This window comes from Strix uralensis, chromosome 18 (genome assembly GCF_047716275.1).
Source record: "Strix uralensis isolate ZFMK-TIS-50842 chromosome 18, bStrUra1, whole genome shotgun sequence".
Lineage (NCBI taxonomy): Eukaryota > Metazoa > Chordata > Aves > Strigiformes > Strigidae > Strix > Strix uralensis.
Window position 1 is genome coordinate 1056002 of NC_133989.1, and position 19653 is coordinate 1075654.

The 19653-nt window shown below is 50.9% G+C and overlaps 1 protein-coding gene across 6 annotated transcripts; it reads right to left on the reverse strand.

Moving 5' to 3' along the window:
* Positions 1 to 1286: 1286 nt before the first annotated feature.
* On the reverse strand, positions 1287 to 19425 carry ASXL1 (ASXL transcriptional regulator 1). 6 transcript variants are annotated; one of them, XM_074888563.1, is made up of 13 exons: positions 19301 to 19344; positions 14978 to 15050; positions 14424 to 14506; positions 11531 to 11639; positions 10307 to 10427; positions 10135 to 10232; positions 9699 to 9792; positions 9260 to 9412; positions 8668 to 8831; positions 8477 to 8573; positions 7915 to 8020; positions 6841 to 7456; positions 1287 to 6124 (listed from the first exon to the last, which is right to left on the reverse strand). In XM_074888563.1, the coding sequence occupies exons 3-13, from the start codon at positions 14477 to 14479 to the stop codon at positions 3206 to 3208; spliced, it is 4533 nt and encodes a 1510-aa protein (XP_074744664.1). In that variant the 5' UTR covers positions 14480 to 14506; positions 14978 to 15050; positions 19301 to 19344; the 3' UTR covers positions 1287 to 3205. The 6 variants fall into 6 exon arrangements, with proteins under 6 accessions (XP_074744664.1, XP_074744661.1, XP_074744660.1 ...); XM_074888560.1 differs by lacking the exon at positions 14978 to 15050 and having other exon boundaries at positions 9281 to 9412; positions 19301 to 19425; XM_074888559.1 differs by lacking the exon at positions 14978 to 15050 and having other exon boundaries at positions 19301 to 19425.
* Between the last annotated feature and the right edge of the window lie 228 nt (positions 19426 to 19653).

A 19653-nucleotide genomic window follows, 5' to 3' on the forward strand; every position in this document is an offset into this window, starting at 1 on the left:
TAGAAAACTTTCCACCACACCACTAAAATAGAAAACGTGGTATCAGTTATTTAGCAGTTTTAAAGCTTACCTAATTAACAACTCATTTTTTGCATTACTTATTTTTAGCATATTTACATTATCTGGGCATCTTTAACCACACCTGTGCTGGCAGACAAAATCTGCCAGAGTTGGGAGAACATCAACAAACTACGAAACCCACACAAGCTGGTGCCAGCAGAGCCTCTGCCCCGGCCTGGCCGCGCTAGCGCAGAGCCGTGCCTCGTGCCACAGCGGCGCGCGGAGACGTCCGAGGTCGGCAGGTTTCTGACGGGTCGGGTCCTACCACTGACGGGCTCCAGCCAGGACCGATGTTCACATTCAGGTAAATCCTGACTCCCAACAGCAGCGTTGCAGAGTTTAAACCATAAACCTTCTCCCACGCCCGGGACAGAGCTTCCTTCGCACTCCAGCAACGCTCGGCTCTGTCCCCCTTTTCCTTCTCACTGCGATTTTTAAAGCGAGCAGACCGAAGAAACCGGCCTTCACTGCTGCTGTGCTCGCGCCCACCAGTCCCCAGCGTTAGTGACCTGGAGGAACTGGGAGAACGGGGCCCCGTGGCGGCGGTTCTGCCACACTGGAGCCCTGCGGACCGTGAGGAAGTCAGAGATTCAATCACTGCGCGGATCCAAACGCTCCCACAGCCCCGTCTGTGAGATCCCCGTCTGCGAGATCCCCGTCTGTGAGATCCCCGTCTGCCTCGCAGAAGATCCACACAGAGACCAGAACCCCGACATGTAACATCATAATTCACATTATTCTTTTCTTACTACCTAGGAAAGAGAAAGGACGCATCAATGAAGTTTACAGGTAGCTCCAATAAACAGCGTAATTGGAATCACGGTGTTACGCTCTTTAGAAAACATTTTCAGATCCTTTTACCCAACGGTTGAGTAACATAAAAGCCGTGTAACAGCAGCGGAAGAGCCGCCCCGGGGCTGCTGCCCGCAGGCCGGGCAGGTATCACCCCGGATGCTGCGGGGGGGCTCCCACGGCCCTGCTGCTGCTTTCGGAGCCCGCAGGGTACGTTTCCCAAGAGCCACACCCCGTGTCTGCAGTAGGTGCCCCGTCTTCGGTTACCTGTGAGGGTATAAAAACCGATTTAACGAAGGCGAGACAGCAGCGCAGCCCTCCCCTTCATCACCTGAGCAGAGCTCTGAACCCTCGGTTATAAAAGAGGAAAGGAAAAGCAATATTGCCTGAGCACAGGGGGTGATTTCAGAAAAAGAGGATTGGAACCACAAATGCAGGTTTTACAGTGTTTATTTTTCCAATACCACAAGGGACATACACGGGCAGGCCCCCCCCGAGGGCTCTGCGCACCAGACCACTTCCACCATACACTCCCGTGGCCCCGGAGGAGGCAGAGCCAGGCCCCAGCTCCGCTCCCCATCTTTGGTAAGCAGGTTTCCCACCTCCGCTCCGCCGACACCAACCCCGCAGTCTGTCCGTCCGTCCGTCCGTCCCGGGGTCCGCACGCTCACGCGCGTTGGGTCTCTCCCCGTCCCACAATGTGAGGCTGTCGGATGCATTAAGGATAAACCAGTTCAGAGACTACGCTTGTTGCATCCCTCAGGCATCTCAAATAGGGACTTGCACGGTTTAAAAACACAAAAGTGCATGGTCAAGGGAGGTAGGACAGAGCTAGAAAAGGGACAAGAAGAAAAAATAAAAATAAACCCCCTACAATTCTTGCTGCTGCCTGCTTAAACAGAAGGGCTGACTTCTCCCCTCACTGAAGCAATTCCTTCTTGATAAGCAATTGCTCCAAAGAGGAAGAGAGTCCCGCTTTCGCTCTCGATCTCCGGATGCACGAGGATGTTCACCCTCTGGCAGCGCAGCTCCAGCCCCGCTCCAGGAGATCCGTTACAGCACCGGCGGGCGGCAGCTCAGGAGAGAGCGGTGAAGTCCATGGCCTCAGCACATCCCCCCAGGCAGAGTCCACGGGCAGGGGGAGGCTGCCAGAACCCAGACACCGTTGCATGTTGAGCCTCACGTTAGGCAAGACAGAATACAGTGGCTCTGACTACAGATGCAGATTAATAACTAACACCACTTTAATGCAATACTGCTGTAGAGCCTGAAAATCCAAGGGAAAAAAAAAAAAAAAAAGAACCTTTTATGTTCTATGTACATTACATCCATTTACAGAGTTGGCCAGTACTGTGTACAACATATAAATACATGATCAAACAGATGCATAGAGGATACTTACAGGAGCCAAATAATTCACTTTATACATCCAAGAATGAAAATATAAAAAAAAAAAAAGGAAAAAACACTGCTTTAAATGTTAGATGATGGTCACACAGATGCACAGCTAGACGCTTGCAAGTGGTCAGATGCTGCCACGCCAGGTCCTCGCTGCGGGGCTGCGCTGGGGAGGTCACTGGCCACATCAACGAGCTGCTGGGAACCTCCAAGGGTTCACACGAGTCCGTGGAAGGCGGCCGAGAGGGGCCGTCGCGTCAGCTGGTCCCAGAGTTCAGCCAGGCACAGTTCCTCGGGCCACGCGCCTTCCTGCGGACCAGCGAACGCATTCGCTTGGCACCTGCCACTTTATTTTTTTTTCCCCCCTCTTCTTCTTGCATCCTCCGTCGGGCTCCACGGGGGCAGCCACGCTCAGCTCTGAGCCGCCCCCCCGAGTGTGTTCTGGGGCACCAGGCTCTGCCGGGGCCCCCCAACACGGCGCAGCAGCGTCCCTGCACGGCGGCTCTCGGCTCCCTCGTGCTTCCCACGCAAACCAGGGGCGGAGGCGGCAGGAGGGGAGAGTGGAAGACTGCGGGGCCTCACCTAGCGCAGCCCCGGCACAGAAACACCCTGGTCCAGGTCCTTTGGATGCACATTTCCTCCAGCGAGGGTCCACAGCGAACCGCCTCCGGCTCAGGCGTCGGCCCCAGCGCAGGATCCGGATTCCCAGGGCAGCAGGAAGCAGGAGGGTCGCTGCAGGGGGGCGCAGCCCACCGAGACGGGAGTGTAACCGTGAGCAAGAAAGGGTTCTGCACTGTCGCTTTCAGTGGGAAGGCAAGTCAACTTTCCTCACCAAAACAAAGTGAAATAGCATTTCTACTATAAACAGAATAGTATTTTGTGTACAGGTTTTTAGGATCAGTCGTTATCAAAATACACACACTGAATATACAATTTGTCCCATGGCCATAATTTATTATCTCACCACAAGGCACAATACACAAAGCTTAGAGGGTCCTATACAGTCATCGTGACAGAAGGCCCCGCAGCCTTTACACATGATCATGGCTTTAAGGCTGCACGAGCACTTGAAGGAGATCTCGTCAACGCTGCCGCTGTCGGCAAACATCTGCACCGAGAGGGACGAGTTACGGTTCGCAGCAAAGTTCGCTTTGTGGGTGAGCTGCATCATGCTTCCAGCAAGGCTTCTGGGAAAAGCTGGAGTGTTGGATGAATAATTAAAGCTGGTGGAATTAAGCTGCAGCTTAGAAAGCTTCCCATAAAATGCTTGCTTGATATTGAGCTGAGAGGGTATGGAAGAAGGCTCCAAAGGGTGATTGTGTCCTTTTCCTGGTTCCCTTGAAAACTTAAAAAACGGCAAGTCCATGACCAGCGGGACACTTTGCAAATGCTCAGCCAGCTCCGCAGGGCTTTGGGCCACGTCCTTCTGGTTCTCCACGTTGCTCTTGCCCGGGCTGCCACACGCCAGCACGTTCTCGTTTCTCCCTCCTCCCAGGGCGTCGGCGTGCTGCTTCGGAGTCCATCCCTCCCGTGGGGCCGGCGCTGCTCCTCCCGCTGCACAGCCCTTGGTCAGGGGAACCTGTTTGCTGGGGGACAAGGTTCCCGCGGCTGAAACTTGATCCAAAGCCCTGGCGTGATGTAGCTTAACAGCGGGGTTGCAAGGAAAACCAGAACCAAAGAGTTTTTTGCCTTGAACACCAACGTAATTTTTATTGACCGATGCACCTCCTGTCTGGTTCGGACCACGAGAAGTTACAGCTGGAGATAAAAACTGAGGCTCCATAGAGACGTTCAACTTCTCCGGACTTTTGCTTGTGATGACGCTTGTCAAGGGGTTGTGCTGAGGCACCCGATGGACCGTGGACAACTCCTTTTGCTCCTCAAAGCTACAGGAAGAAAATGTTCTTTCCCGAGGGCCCGTATCTTCAGGCTTCTGAGAGGCACTTGCCACATTTGCCAGTTGGTCTTGGCAGCTTAAAGTCGAGCCAACTTTGGAATGTTTTTCTGGAATAGATTGATCCTCCGCATCCTCCGCGCTCAGCAACGCCGCCCCGGACCCGCGCTCCTTCTCCTGGGGGTCCATGGAAGATCTCATTGAGGGGAAGTCATCGCTCCTGCTTTGGGCGCTCGTCTTCATCCCTACATTTGGAGAAGATTCTTTGCCAAAATAGCAACCGCTACCTCTCTCCATTTGCAGGGAGAGGTTTTCTGACCACGTGTCCGGCGGCGGCTGCGCAATTTCCAGCTTGATGTTGGCGTGAGATACCGGGAGAACTTCTTCCAGCGGAAGGTTCCCCTTCAGCAGCTGCATCACCAAAGGGTTGGTGGTTTCACCAGAGGCTACGGGCCGAGCAGAACCCGTCGGCCGCTCGGCTGCCTGGGGCAGGGGTGCAGCTGGTCCCCACCTCTGAGGCGGAGGTGGGGGGCTCTTCGCCGCGGCCGCAGGGAAGTCCACAACATAGGCCAGACTATCCCTTTCCCCGGCTGCTTTGGATCTAATCCCATCACATCTCTCAGTGCTGCCGGGGCAGGAGGAGTCTTTCCCAGCCGCCTCCCTGCAGCTGATGCTTCCGCAATATACATCCATCCCCACACTCTCGTCAGCTTCAAAATCTGACGCCGTATCTGTTGTTTCACTGTGTGTACTCTGTATTTCATCATCTCCGTTCGTCTTGAACTCCTGAGCCTCTCCCAGCGGCAGACGGGCGCTTTCTGGTTCTGCTCTGGGGCACCTCTCCCGCAGCTGCGGTTTTTCAGGGGTATCTACCCTATTCTGAGAACTAAAGTCATCGTGTGAAGAGGGTTTCACCAGAGACTCTGCGTTCTGTTCTTCATTGCTCAGTTTGCCACCACTCCCTCTCCCCGCCTGCAGCCGCGCGAAGTCGCACAGCGCAGGGGCTGCTTCCTCCACCCCAGCAGTCCCTGCTTTGGAGTGATCGCTAGCAGCGACGCGTTTCTCCACCAACATTTCAGAGCCATTAAATCTAAACCTAGATACCGTTTCTGGCTCATGGCACTCCTCACCACCTGATGACAATTCTGGCAGAAGAGCAGGACAACTGGGGGAATTTTCCTTCAGGTCAGAATGATAATCCAGCTGCCCGGCGGGAGCACGAACAGCTCTGAGTTCCGACACGAGCCCATCTCCCGTCGGACTGAGCGCAGCTCCCTGCACCCGAGAACACGACAGACCGTTCACCGGAGGAACCACGCGCTTCAGCTTCGTGCTCTGCCTCTCCTGTGATGCAGCACAAGGTGGGGTTTCGGTCCTTGGGTGACAGAGGAGCTGCTCAGGGCTCTCCTCCTGCCTCTCAGAGGTTGCGCTGCCTAGGGATGGCCCAGTCAAAGCGTCACAGAACTGCCTCCTGGGGGAGCTGCCACCGGGCCGAGCCTCCCCTGAGCTACTGCCCGCAGCACGCTCCAGGTCGCCGCTTCCCTCGCTCTTCGAGGAAAAGGGGTCTTGTCTTGAGGAGAGGAAGGAATTGGTGGTGTCCCCCCGAGCAGCCCCCCCGGGGTTCGCCTCCGCTCCGTTCAGATGGACAGGCGACAGTAGTTGTGCTCGCTGTAGATCTGACGAACGCTTTCCACGAGTTCTCTTTGATCTCCTGCGCTCTGAGCGGCTGCTGGGTTCTCCTCCACCACCTCCTTCGTCAGGGCTTCTCCCCCCGCCTGGGCCACCCCCACCTCCGATGGCGGCTGTAGCAGCTTCTCGCTGGGCTCGGGCTTGCAGAGCACGGGCTTTAATGTCTGCGAGTGTCCTGGCCCCAGCCCTGCCCCGGCCGGAGGGCTCCGTGCTGGGGATGATCCTGGGGCATATCTGGTAAGCGGGCTGACCTTTAACCACCCAGGGTGGTTTAATACGTGAAAGTTGAATCTGAAAGAAAGGGAAAAGCTGTTAGTTCTAACACTTGACCATCTTCAGACAGTGAAATGCATTTTACTAGCATCCGATCCATCACAAGGATTCAACAAAAATTTTAAAATTCCAACTTAAAAACCAATTTTGGCAGAGCAGTGACATGTTCCCCATAAGCTCTGCTGATGCCCTCTGTCATGCGATATGTAAAGCTCAGTTCATATCAACACTTTTACCAGAAGCCGCAGACAAATATAAAATAAGTGATTTCTGAAATCAAAATGGTCTCCTTTACATCAGGCTGACTACCCTGAAGCTAACAAGCTGGATACCTCTAGTCAAAACGGGAAAAGTCAGAGGGAATGCTAAGATTCTGCCCAAAAGGAAAGGAACGGAGAAACTATGCAGGATAAAGAACACAATTTGAAGGTCACTTTTGCAACAAGTCAGCCAGTTTCAGGAAAAGCGATTTCTGTATCCACAGAAATGCAAACTAACAGAGTAAGTCAAGGTTACCCCGCACTCTGCTGCAAAGACCTTGGAATGATTTTCCATCCTTTGCCCGCCTAAATAAGATAGTAAAGTGTGGTCATCAGGGGCATTTAGCCAGCTCTACCAATGAAACCCGTCCACCTCTTTTCTTAAGATGACAACCCTGGACATTTTAATAATGTTTTGATACCGCTGAGCACAACAGCCGTGAGATACCAAGCAGCTATAATTCTCTTTCCTACCCGGATGGGTGGGACTTTTGGCTCCTCTTTAGTAGGCTGTGGCTTTTCTGGGTGAACACTTTCAATTGTGTTACGAAAGGACTGACGATCTTCAAGCCGGGGCTTCTTTTCGGGGAAGGATGCAGAGGCAGCCTCCTCAAAGCATTTCCTCTTCTGGTCCTTGGCCTCCCGAGCAGAGTTCTCCTGGGGCAAACTGGGAATTCTGTTTGCAGCTGCCAGCGGCAGATCTTCCGATTTACTGTGTAATTTGGAAGTCTCTGGAGAGAGGTGCAATTCTGAACTCTCTGGCTTCAGTACTGCAGCCGAAGGGCTGGTCAGATCATCCTTCTTCAGGTCTATCTCAGGCTTTGTCTCTTTATGAAGAGAGGAATCTGGTCCCACAGAAGCGGCCTCTTTGGCAGCCTCCGTTTGCTCGGGCTCACGCAGTTTGTACAGGCTCCTCCTGGCTCTGCAGCGCAGGTCGGCCCGGGAGCGTTTTTTGAAGTGCCCGTCCCTCTGCCGCGTCGAAGGGCCGCGCGGCAGCCTTGCCTCTCCTTTCACAGACAGTCCTGTCCTGTTCTCGGCATCTTCTTGCACCAAATTCTGCTCCTGGGATTCCTCTTGGGTCAAGCCCAACCTATGAGGCAAACATAAAAACTAGCTAAAAGCTAAAGCCCATCCTCATTTAAGCTCTTCCTCTTTTGCTTATAGCTGTGCTCTATATCACTACACACAGCAACGGCCAAAGCAGAGACTCATCAACACCTCATGAAGTCAGTCTGCAGTGAGATAGCCTACCCATTTGCTATCCCACATTACTATCACAGGGAATGAGAAAAATAAGAAAATGTAAAGATTTGTGATGGAAAACAAGTAGTATTAACTTGTCTTGGAAACAAAATAGGCTACAAAACTCTGCTGTGGCCCGGCCAGTTCCGCTAAGGATTTCCCTGGAGCAAGAGGCCGAATGATTCACCCCACCACCTGTATTTTTCAAGGAGTTTCTGCTGCATCTCAGGTATCCGCAAGCAGAAACACACTCTGCCATCTGCATAAAGACAGATAAACCAGGACAGATGAGGTAAAATTTCTCACTTTTGTCCATAGTAGTCCTCAAAGAACTTCTCTTTCCATTGCTCCACTCTCTTCTCCTTTTCCATCTCCTGCCGAATTCGAACTTGCATCTCATGGGTGAACTCACCTACATGGAAGCAAGAGACTGAAATTCAGTTCCAAACAACACTGATTCTGCAAATACAAGCTTTTGTGTTTTAACAGTACAGTAACTGTATATACAAAGGACAGATTTTCTGTTATCACCCTGCTACGGATCCACACGCTGCCTGCAACTCTTTCAGGGCAATGGTCACACAGCCTCAAGCAAGTCTGAGAAAAAAAAATCATGTTTTACCAGACACAGGCTGCCATTTAAGGAAAGATAAGTCTGGCACTGCTTTACACCTCCACCGCTTTGTTCTGAAGGTCACCAAAGGAAAACACATCTTTGATTTAAAAGAAAAAAAAAAAAGGTTGGGGCCAGCATAACCAGATACACTGCAAAGTTGGTCGAAACGCCTGTTTAACTGTAAAAAAAGCAAAAAAATCCCATAAAATGAGTAGCTATTCTCCAGCCACCTAGCAAAGCAAACCTACTCACCGTCAGCCAGCCGCTCCCTCCAGCTCTGCGCAGCGTGGGTGAAGAATTCGTTATTGAGGGCGCTGCCGCTGAGACGCATCAGCCCGTCAGCCCCAACCTAAGGGGACCAACAGAAAACGTCTGCTCCAGCCGTCCTGCAAATCAGGGGCAAGGCAGCGAGCGGGGAACACCCGAGCGCTGCACCCTCATACCTGTCTGTCCACTTCTGGGAGGAGGTAAAGAAGCTGCTGCTGGAAGTGCGAGGGGAGCGCATTAAAGGTTCTGGAGTTGATCAGAGCTCGCAGGTTTGTGTTGACAAGAATGGAACCGGGTGTCTCAAAGTCAATATCCTCACCCCTGTTTCGTTTCATTTGCCCTGTAGTTTAAGGACAGGCAAATAAAATAAACACTGTTGTATGAAAAGTATTTCATTACGGTCAAGAAATTAATCTCAAACTACTACAGCAAAAGGAGCAAGATCTGCGAGAGGAGACTGCAGCATTCAAGTATGAAGACAGGGTCTCAAACACACTAATTAAGAAATGTGCATCCGGAATTTTGATACAAGGTCACATTTCTGCCATATTCAGGTACAATTCTCGATGCTGCTCTTCAGACTGGGCACACTTTTAAACAATCGTCTCGCTAATGTTCAGGGAGGAAGGTCCGGCTTGCGAGGCTCAGGATGGTCACAGGCCTTCTGAAGGAAGAGAACCTTGGCGTCCTTCCTCAGATACACACAGACCTCAACACCGCCTGCTTTTACGGCCAATTATTCCTCTAACTCCCATCAGAAGCACCTACCAGCTGTGGGCTTTCGGATACCTCTCAGAAGCTGCGGAGGATCCCTGTTTATTTCTGTTCTACTACGCAAGGTGGCTTTGCACAGGGCCAAAGAGCTGCTGCTGCTGCTGGATGTGCTACTGCTCTCCCCATCAGCATGCCTTCCTGTGAAGCCTAAAGGCAAAACAATTTCATAAAAACCAGGCAAAGAACAGCAGAAGCCCAACTTGGAGAGTGGTTTAACATACAAGAATCACCTGCCAAGAACAGATCCCCTGTTACAGGGTATTGCTCAGCTACCAACTATTTTGATGGAGTTAAACACACACACAACTCTCTGCAGGCACATGCGCTCTCATAAAGCATTAAAGAAATCCTCAAACTTGTAGATAACTAGGGACTACTGATTAAAAGCTCTGTGCAGTCATTCGAAAACCACCCCAACACAAGCGATGCTCACCGGAGGCAGACTCCATGTGTGCCCCATTTACTTTCAGTGGTGTTAAGACAACACGTGGCAGCATTACACCAGTCTTCTTCTTTTGTTTGGTTGTCTGCAGTCCAGAAAGAGACCAAAAACAAAGCAAAGGAACAAAGACGTCACAGAGGGGTAAAAAAATCTTCTAAGCAGCACGTTCCTCAGTTAAAAGAACCACCTTGGTCCTAGGTGGCCCTCCAGGTGCCGTTACATTTACAAATAGCAGAGAATTCAGAATTACCTTCCTGTACACGATCCCTCCCCACGCTGCAAACTCCCCACCTCAGGCAACGGCCCCACAACCCCTCCGAGGCACCTGGGCACACCCAGTCCCCGTCACACCCACCCAACTACTGCACAGTAACGACAGCTCCCCCTGAGAGGCTTCAGGCTTCCCATTAGTCCCACTTTCTCCTACCTGGGAGGCGGTTCTGTAGCTCTCCCTGGTAGCAGCGGGTCCCTTGCTCTGAGATTCTGTGGAACACGAGGCATTAGAGGAGGTTTCATCAAGAGACACTGAAAGAGACGGGCGCTCGGTCAGACATGGAAGTAGATCCTATAGTTTAAGATGAATGTCATTAGACACTTACCATCATTATCACCACTCACAGTGCTGGCTTCATTGGACTCGCAACTTTCTGCGTCTGCTGTATCCTCCAGCTCCTCCCCTTCCGGCACAGAGAGATTCCGAGACCACTGCAAGGCGTCCTTCTAAACGGGCAAACAGAAGCCGATGGCTACAGGCCTCCCTCCCAACCACTACGCCTCAAACCAACGGGAACAGACGGTTTAGCGGATATAGTTTTTAAGTTTTTAAATTTTTTTATCTTCCCTATTTTAATCCTTGATGCAGAAAGTTATTTTAAAGTATATTTGGGCTGATAGTGGAACAGAAATCATCTACACTATTAGCACATCTCATAGACACCTCCTAGACAAGTAACTCAAACACATCCAAAACAGGTAAGGTTAACAATTCCTCACACTTTTCTGCAAGCAAGCAATTTCTAATAAAGAAAAATATCTCATTCCTCCTGTGAAAGAACAGGCAGCATCAGACTAGCCAACTAAGACAGTAAGCTTAAGAGATGTATTTACCACTTGTATAATCAAAGCCATTTCAATTTCATCTGTTTTCAGCAAAATATGGCAATTCAATAAAATTTTCTGACAGCAGAAAAAAAAAGATACCAATGAAATAGTTGAGATACCTGTTTTCTATCAAGCTGATATTTATCAGGAAACCAACAGTACAGAACAATGCAAAAGAAAAGCCTAAAACCAGAAACATTTTCAACGTGGGACAATAAACACATTCCAGAGACCTCAAGATCTGAGAAAAACGGTGACACTAAATACACACAGCATGCAGCGGAATGCCAAACAAACCACCACAAGAATGAGTATACGTTTTCCTATCAAGATTTTACTTGTAGCTACAAGCTCTGGGACCAGTTTAATCTACTGGTTGGCTGTGCTCCCTCGTGGCTGGCAGAGGAGGAGTGCACGGGACTGCTTCGATAAGCAGCCACCTGGGTTGGACACCAAGTACTGGAGTGAGAGGACTTATCTTGCTTGTGCAATTCAAGAAATAATAAGGTTTTTTAAAAAGGAACTTATCATATATGGCTGAATATAGCTGAAAGGTACAAGCTCTAACGAACTGACGAATTCCAGACACTCTTTCACATGACGATCTCACATGCAGCACATCCAGCTGGTGCGATGCTCAGTGACAGTTTAACACTCAGCTGTGTGTAAGAAGCAGAACTCGCACCTCGGCCCTCAGCCGAGGGCAGGAACTGGGCATTTACCTTGAGCGTGAAAAGGCTGATGCGTCCGGGCAGTTTGTAAAAGAGTCCGTCGCCTCCCCGTGAATTGGAATGGAGCATGGCGTTGAGGCAGGCGAGGGGAGAAGTGCCACTGAAACAGAGAAAGAAAGAAAACAGCAAGTTTTAAGAAATGGCCTTATCAAGAAAACAGCCTGAAAGATGGGTTTAAATGGGCATTATTTAGCCGAGCGAGGGGAACAGAGATGATGCTCATTAACTTTAGGGGTGGGCACTTCAGTCACAACAGCATCACCCTCGTCCTTTTTGACCTGTACAACATCACAGCAAAGCAATCGGCAGAAACCAGGAAAAGTTACACCAATTTTAAAGTTACTCTCAGCCATTTTCAGATGTTCCTATCTTTTATTACCAGTTTCCTCTCTTTCTCTGCTTGGAACTTTCAGAGTTGGACTGATTTTACAGAAAAACCCCAGACTTACTCAGCAGTAGGAAGATGTAAACAAAACCAGCATAAATTGTACACAGGCGTTTCTGGAATGTCTCCCCTGACCCGCCACAGACAGACCCGCACTAGCAGAGTTACATATAAAAGGTCTGATGCACTAATTTGTCAAGTCCTACGTAACTCCCTGGTTAAAGCACCCGTCCTACGCTCGCACTGACGGAACTTCTGTGCCACGTAATTTCATGTTTTCCAGTAAGTCACACACGTACAGGCAGAAAGTTACCTGGAAGAGACATTAAAGCAGTATCGATTTCCTTACTACTAAAAGTGAAACTGAAAACTGGATTGAGACAAAATATTTCAAAGAAAATCATGCTCAAATCGAAAACACAGAATAATTTCTTTTTCCACCCTGAATGCGTTTGGTTTTTGGACATTTCTTCACAAGTCTTGGCAACTGACAAAATTACCCTGTATCACTTTTAGATACTATGAAAAAAATTTCCAGCCTTCTGTCCTGTTAGACAGTGTTTTCCCTTCTGTGTTCAACAGATGCCTCAAGCCTGCTACCCAGCCACAGAGCACGCTTCCTTAGAATGGCAAAATAAATAGTTTTCCCCAAATTGAGAAAAAAAGCAAACAATTAACTCTCCTAGGAGCTAGAACTCAGCAATGGTGCTGGGCCCAAGTGTCCTGGCTCGAGCACCAGTGGGACCCTCCCAGCAGAGCAGTGCGACCCCCAGCCCAGGGAACGCCGGCTCAGGATCGATTCAAAGGGAAAAACCTCTCGAGCCACCGAGCTATTTCCTTCAGGAAATGGAGTTTCAGGAAGGGCTTCTATACAAGCAGCATATTTAGCTCGGCAGGATCACTGCTTTTATTCCGTGAACAATTACGCTCCGAGGAAAACAGTCTTTTCTTAAAGCAGAGAATTAATGACCGGGGAAGGAAAAGCAGATATCCCAAGGGAAAAACACTGACCTTTAAAGGAACAGTTCAGCGCTGTGGGATTTAACTTGACACACGCTCCAAAGTCTGGTCTTCAGTTACGTACCGTGACAGGTCACTTGTCAAAACTGGGAGAGCACCAAGATAATTTATGTGTGTGAAAAGAGACCTGCTATTACCTTTAGCAGAGGACATGTAGATCTTCAACTACCTGCTTACGTAATAGGACTGATGTAAGAAAGGTGCAGAGTATTGATTAAAACAAAGCTGTATGAAGGTCTTCATTAAAAGCCTGTTGAATTCTACTCAGAGCTGTGAAACCACCGCCCATATCTGAACCAGAGAAGATCCCCTCGGCAAGGCCCGCCAGGGGCAGGTGGGTGTTCTAACAGCTCCGGTATCGATGCAGCCACACACGCCGGCACCGTCCCTCTCCAAACAATGGCAACTCCTACACAAGACACCTCTGTACGCATCACCAATTTTCACTATTCAAACCATCCCAGCTGTTTCCTGATTTCAGGCACAAATAAGGAGCAGCTCAAGCTAACATCTCGAGTTGTTTGGTCCCGGAAGAAATCAGTTTTGCTCTGTAGCTGGGTAAAGTACAAGTTCAGGAAACGCCAACACCACAGTGGAAAACAGCCCACAGAATCAAGGTGAGGGGAAGGAAGACGAGAAACAGTCCACACATGTGGATTCCCCAGAAGTCACTCCACGGGCAGCAGCCAAAAGACACTGCTTTTTCTGCCTCTGGTAGTCCAACTGTCTTTCTTTGCCATGCAGCACTGAGGCATCTGGACTATCACGGTTACCTGCTTGCTTTGATCTGCCAGACACTCTGTATTTCTCTTCTACTACTGTCACAGAAACAGATGGAAGTTCACAGGAACTTAACCAAGGAGAACGGTCTCCCACTCCTGTCATTCCCGAGGCTCCGTATCAGGTTCTTTTCCATACGAAACCCCCGCCGAGGGGGGCATCTCCTCCGATGTCAAGAGCCACAACAGCATCAGTTGCGCTATCGCGGTGCTCGAAAATCTGAGCAGAAGCCAGTATAGTAATATAAAGAAGACTTTTCTGAGTCTCCTAAAACATCATGTCTGCTCTAGAAATGAAGCATCAGAGGGGACAAAACTTAAACTGTTCTCAAACTAGAGTCACAATAGCAGAGACTACTGGGAGCTACTTATGAGACAACCATACAAGTAAGCGGTAGGTACAACCCATGCAGGGGTCTGACCTGCAATAGGCATTTATTTTACACTAGATGGATGAAGGGAACTCTGTATGTTATCAAAAAATCCAAGAACAGCTTCCAGTTATTGTCAAAGAAAAAAAACCTACAACCTGTATATAAATGTCTATACTGTCACCTGAAATTACCATGCTTGAAAGAGAAAAAAGGAAGAAGATAAGTGGGCTGGAGATGAGGCAGAACCGCACAAAGGAACACAAGCCTTCATACGCAGCCTCCCCCATGCTCCACACTAGGTTTTAGACAAGATCATCAATACTAACCTCATTTCCTTTAGTCCTTCAGCCTCTATGACCTGCAGAATCTGTTTTGGGGTCATAGGAGCATCAGAGTAATTTTCCAGCACCTGAAAAGACAGAAAGACCACGTGTCATTACAGAATTTGCTTGTGCATTCACAGAACTACCCCACAAGCTGCGGTTCAGATCCAATAATGTGCCTCTTAAAACTTTATTCGTCTGAAAAAGATACATGCTAAAAATTTCAGGCTACCTCAAGATTAGATCACGGTAAACACCACAAAAGGCTTACCTTAATCTGGTCCCTAATTAACTGAAATACAAAGATCAAGGAGAGATAAAGCAGCAGAATTTGGCCTTGACCCCATAGCATGAAACCAGTGGAAGCTTTACAGACTCCAATATACATTAGACCGAGCTGCTGCCACAAACAACCTTCAAAACTGTACAGAGGTGAGTGACCTTCGATGGCGTAAAGTGTTCTCCCTGCCGTACACCTTCCTGCCTCTCAACAAAGCATCCAGCATTTTTCTGCCAATAAAAGTATTACTGTACAACTGTATAATTCAATAGCGTACCTTCCTTGGATTACTGCATTCATTTCATCTTCGCTCCATCTCAAGAAGGGTACCACGGGCAAGAGTCAGAATTCTTGTCAGAGAAGGACAGAATTCAGAAAAGGACAACAATAACAGTAAAGGATGTGGAAAAAAATTATGGCTAGAGACACTAAAAAGAGTTGGACTGTTTGCCTTTGAAAGAAAGTGAGTAAAAGCAGATATTAAGGAGGCAATACAATAAATAACAACTCATCCTTGCACATATTACATGAAGAATAGAATTGCCACTTACATGCGAAGAACTAAAGAGGCTATTACATTTTTTTTTAAGCCTGTGGAACTTACTGCTCCAAAATGTCTAGAAGCAAGAACTCAAGGATTCAAAAAGAGGACTGGACATTTCTGTGGATAAGAAGATTACCCACATAAACAGGAAACAAAAATAAGCTGCAGTAGATGTAAACCACGATGTTTCTTTGGGAGCGGAGCACCCTACAGCCGCCGAACACGCGCCGCCTCCCGCGCCCTCAAGGACCTCAACAGACCTCTGGGTCCGATCGGGCAAGACGACTGCGGTGGAGGCGCAGGAGATGGCCTGAAACGTCCAAGCAAAGCAGCAACGGGTATTCACTTGGGAACTTTTTGATCTTAACTGTGGTCTGAATTCCCCTAACGTCACGGCCACGACGACGCGCGACCCTGATTTCATTTGCCGCCGCGCTTTAGGGGAGCGGGCGGCCCGAGGCCGCCTTTCGGTCTGACTTGTGTGCGAAGCCAGTGGAGGAACGCAAACGCCCCACTGATATCAGCCACATCTAGAACTGAGCCGCTGCAGCACCGTGGCACGGCACAAAGCCCACCCTCTGCCTTCTGGAGTCACATGAACAGGACATTTTAAAAATTAAAAATGTTGTGCAGGGCACCATTTGCATCTCTATACCATCTCCAACCTCCGCAAGTAAAGGGAAAACCCAACCCATGACACTGTAGTTCTGCACTTCAACTGTATTTTGTGATAAAAAGAATTTCTGAAATCATATCCATCTCTTTTTCAGATGCCTGAAGATCAGAAGCATCGGTGGTGCTAACGTGGTAGGGGATGGAAATTTGAGAACTACGTAACCTGAGACAAAACACAAAGAAAACACAAAGAGTTTAAAGAAAGGATCAAAGAAAGTGATAAGCCATATTGAGAGAGAGTAAATAATTTTAGTTCTGAGTCAATACAGCTCCATCACACTTTTTTCTCTGCTAATCAAAAACACTCCCCAGGTTACGACATTTCTGTGCCTTCCTCGTGCACTGTCACCCCCCGTCACTCAAAGGGAGCAGAGAGCTGACAAGGGGAAACACATCACTCCCGAGCTGAGTGCAAGAGCCACAAAATGGAACATGCCTGTTCTGAAAAATAAGTAAATTCTTCACAGCTTATAAAACCTCTCTCAAGTGACAGACAAAGCAAGCAAAATACACAGCCTAAAACTGAGCATGAACGAGCATTTACATAAAGATAAAAGAATCTACGCTCAGGGGAACAATTTCCAATCAGCAGCTATATTAAGTGTACAGACTGCTTAATGGAAGAACTGGGGGAGAGAAGATCCTGCAGCTTCAGCCACCAGAGCCCCGTCTCCAGCACTGGCCCTGCACCCCTCTCCACCCTGACCCTGCCAGCACCCCAACCTTCCATCAGGAGCTCAACTTAAACTTAAAAAAAAAAAAAATATTCCCCTCCACTATTTATAATACTGATAGTGAAGGATTCCTATGTCCCTAATTATGGAGGTTTACATCACTCCCCCAATTAATTTACTAGACATCTATCTCTGACAGCACTTGTTGAATAGTCCTGTGGCTCTGCGTGTTCAAACGAACCTTTAAAGGCTTATTTTACGGAACGTGTATAGTATCAGCTCTGTAGGAGCAGCACCACTGAAAAGCACTTTTGCCTATGATTCTCAGAAACATCGAGAGGAATACAAAATACAATAGTGCGCATCAAAAAGGAAAATTAAAAGCATTTTGACAGGGAGCATGTGTAAGACTAGTGTTAAATAAAGATCTATTTTTAGTGGATTTACAATCAGTCCTGCAAGCTGGAAGCGCAGCTACGCAACTGCAGGTCTCTAAGTGGATAATCTAGTATGAGATGGTTCTATTTCTGGTTCATCAATGGCTCTAAGATGCTGTCGAGGCTTAGACATCTCCTGCACCCACTGTGCCTGAGGTTCTGGCCAAAAGACAGGCGAGAGGAACTGTGCAAAGAGACCCCCCTTCCCATCACGTGAAGGCGAGGAGGTGGATCAGGAGACTGCTTTAGAGTCACTGTCTCAGGTGCTGCTTTGGGCAGCCTATAAATACTGATATTTTTTTTTTTTCACCTGTTAGAGCTCAGGACATTTGAATGAGGTGACTTTGTGCAAGGTCACCTAGCACTGCCTCTGCCCCGAGGTCAGGAAAGCATCCCTGCCACCCGCCGCGACGCGCCCGGCTCTCAGAACCGGCACCTCAAAGAGAAACGCACGAGGAAGCACTGGACCACCAGACTCCTGCAGTGAAGTTCCACAGTGGCTGGTTTATGCCCTTCTCCAGTTTGTGAAGCGCAGTCATGCGGGTCTAAAGTATTATAATTTACACACAAAAGATTATGCAAGTTGCTGGAAGACAGATGCTTGTCTGATTAGGTTTCCTCCTGGCAAGCAGTAAGAAAACACTCTGATAGCCAAAGAAATCTTACTCAGAAGGAGCACCAAGACCTTTCCTGAACATCCTCAATACCAGACACGAGTCTCAGCTGGACTCACCCTCACTGTTCCTCCTGAATGTTTATGTGCTCCAATGCATAACCTGGCCAGGCAAAAACAACATAAACACACACACCAAAGAAAAAACAAGGAAACAAAACACCCTCAAGCCCTGAAAATCCGTTTCTACAGACATCCATGCTCTACGCAGCAAGTACAACCGCATCCTCACAAGTCGAGGGCAACAGGGCTACGGGGAGGAAAGCACAGCGATGCGCCCAGGGCGGTCGGATCATCCCGTACTCCACGTAGTGGCACTCCCGTACCTGTGTCACCGCGTCACCAGGAGTGAGCAGCTCCTCGGCAGAGGCCAAGGAGATCAAGCTCCTTCCAGCCAGCGCAGCAGTGGTGGCCGTCGGCACGCTGTGCCGAGCAACAACCCTAAACCCCTCCAGACGCGCCCCTTAAATGAAGCTTCTGACTTGTTCACGCTCACTGCCTGAAAGACGCTGAAGTTAATGTTTCTTTTTATATTTCCCAGTTTGTAAACGGGCATCAAGACAGATACGGCTTCAACGCTTCACGGAGGGAAATCACCCTTCTCCCAGCGCGAGGGTCAAACGACAGCGGCGTCCCACCAGACCTACACAAACACCATCGGAGCAGACCCGGGTTTGGGAGTTTTAAGCCTTCAACAAGCAGATTCTCCAAGACAAAAAAAACCTCAGCCATACCCGTAGCTACGTCTCCTAAAACCCAACGTGACGCCGTCACGTCCGACCGCAGCGGTGCCGGCCCCGAGGCTCAGCACACGCCGCTCACACCGCCCGCGCTCTGGGCGCTGCTGGGGCACAGAAGAAACCCGCAGCCTCAGGAATTTCAACCAGAAACTTTTGACTGCAGCTACTGCCCAGACTTCAGGCCAGGCCTCTCTCCCCAGGCTCCGGTTCCTCCCTCCGAGCCTGAAGTCATCTGAAACGGAAGAGAACGAACCGTCCCCCCCAGCGAGAGCGGCCCCAGCCCCGCCCGTGCCGGCTGCGGGCACCAGCCGGGACAGCAAATCCCGACCCGCCGCGGGACGGCACCTCCCCGAGCGCCTGTCCCGGGCCCCGCGCCGCGGCCTGGCGGGAGGAGACGGTGGCCGCGGGGACTCCCGGGCGACGGGCAGCTCGTCCCGGAGCCCCCTCGGCGGGCCGGGGGCCGCCCCCGCAGCGCCCCGGGCCCCCGCCCCCCCCCGCGCTGGGGGTTCTCCTGCCCACCCGGCTCGGGAAGGAAAACAACCGGGGAGGAGACACCGGCCGCGGCAGCCCGGAGGCCCCCGGCCGCGGGAAGCACCGCCAGCACCACCCCCCCACCCCGGAAGACCCGACCCCCGCGGCTTCGCCCCACCGGGGCGCAGCGCCCACCCCCCCCAACCCCGCTGCGGGCGGCGCCGCCGGCCCCGTTACTCGAGGAGGGGCCGGAGCCGGGGGCGAACGGAGCCCCCGGGCGGGGGAGGCCCCTCGGGGCCCGGCGGAGCCCCCGCGCCTCCTCCCCGGGGCCCGCCCCAGGCCCGTCGCGGCGGGGCGGTGCCCCCCCCCCCCTCCTCCCGCCTCACCAGGCGGGCGGCCTCGGCCCACGTGCGCTCCTTCTTCCTCCGCTGCTTCATCTCCTTCATCCTCCTCCCGCGCGGGGCGGCGGCGCGGCGGGCGCGGACCGTTAGGCGCGAGGACGGGCGGGCGGGCGGCGGGGGCGGGGCGGGCGCGCGCGGGCGGGCGGGCGGCGGGCGCGCGGGGCGGGGCGGGCGGGGCACGAAGCGGGGGCGGCTCCGGGCGTTACGGGAGGAGGAGGAGGAGGAGGAAGAGGAGGAGGAGGCGGCGGCAGCGGCGGCGGCGGCTCGGGCCCGACATAACAACGGGGTCAAAGGGCCGGGAGCAGGGGGGGAGGGGGCGGGGCTCGGCGACGGTGGCC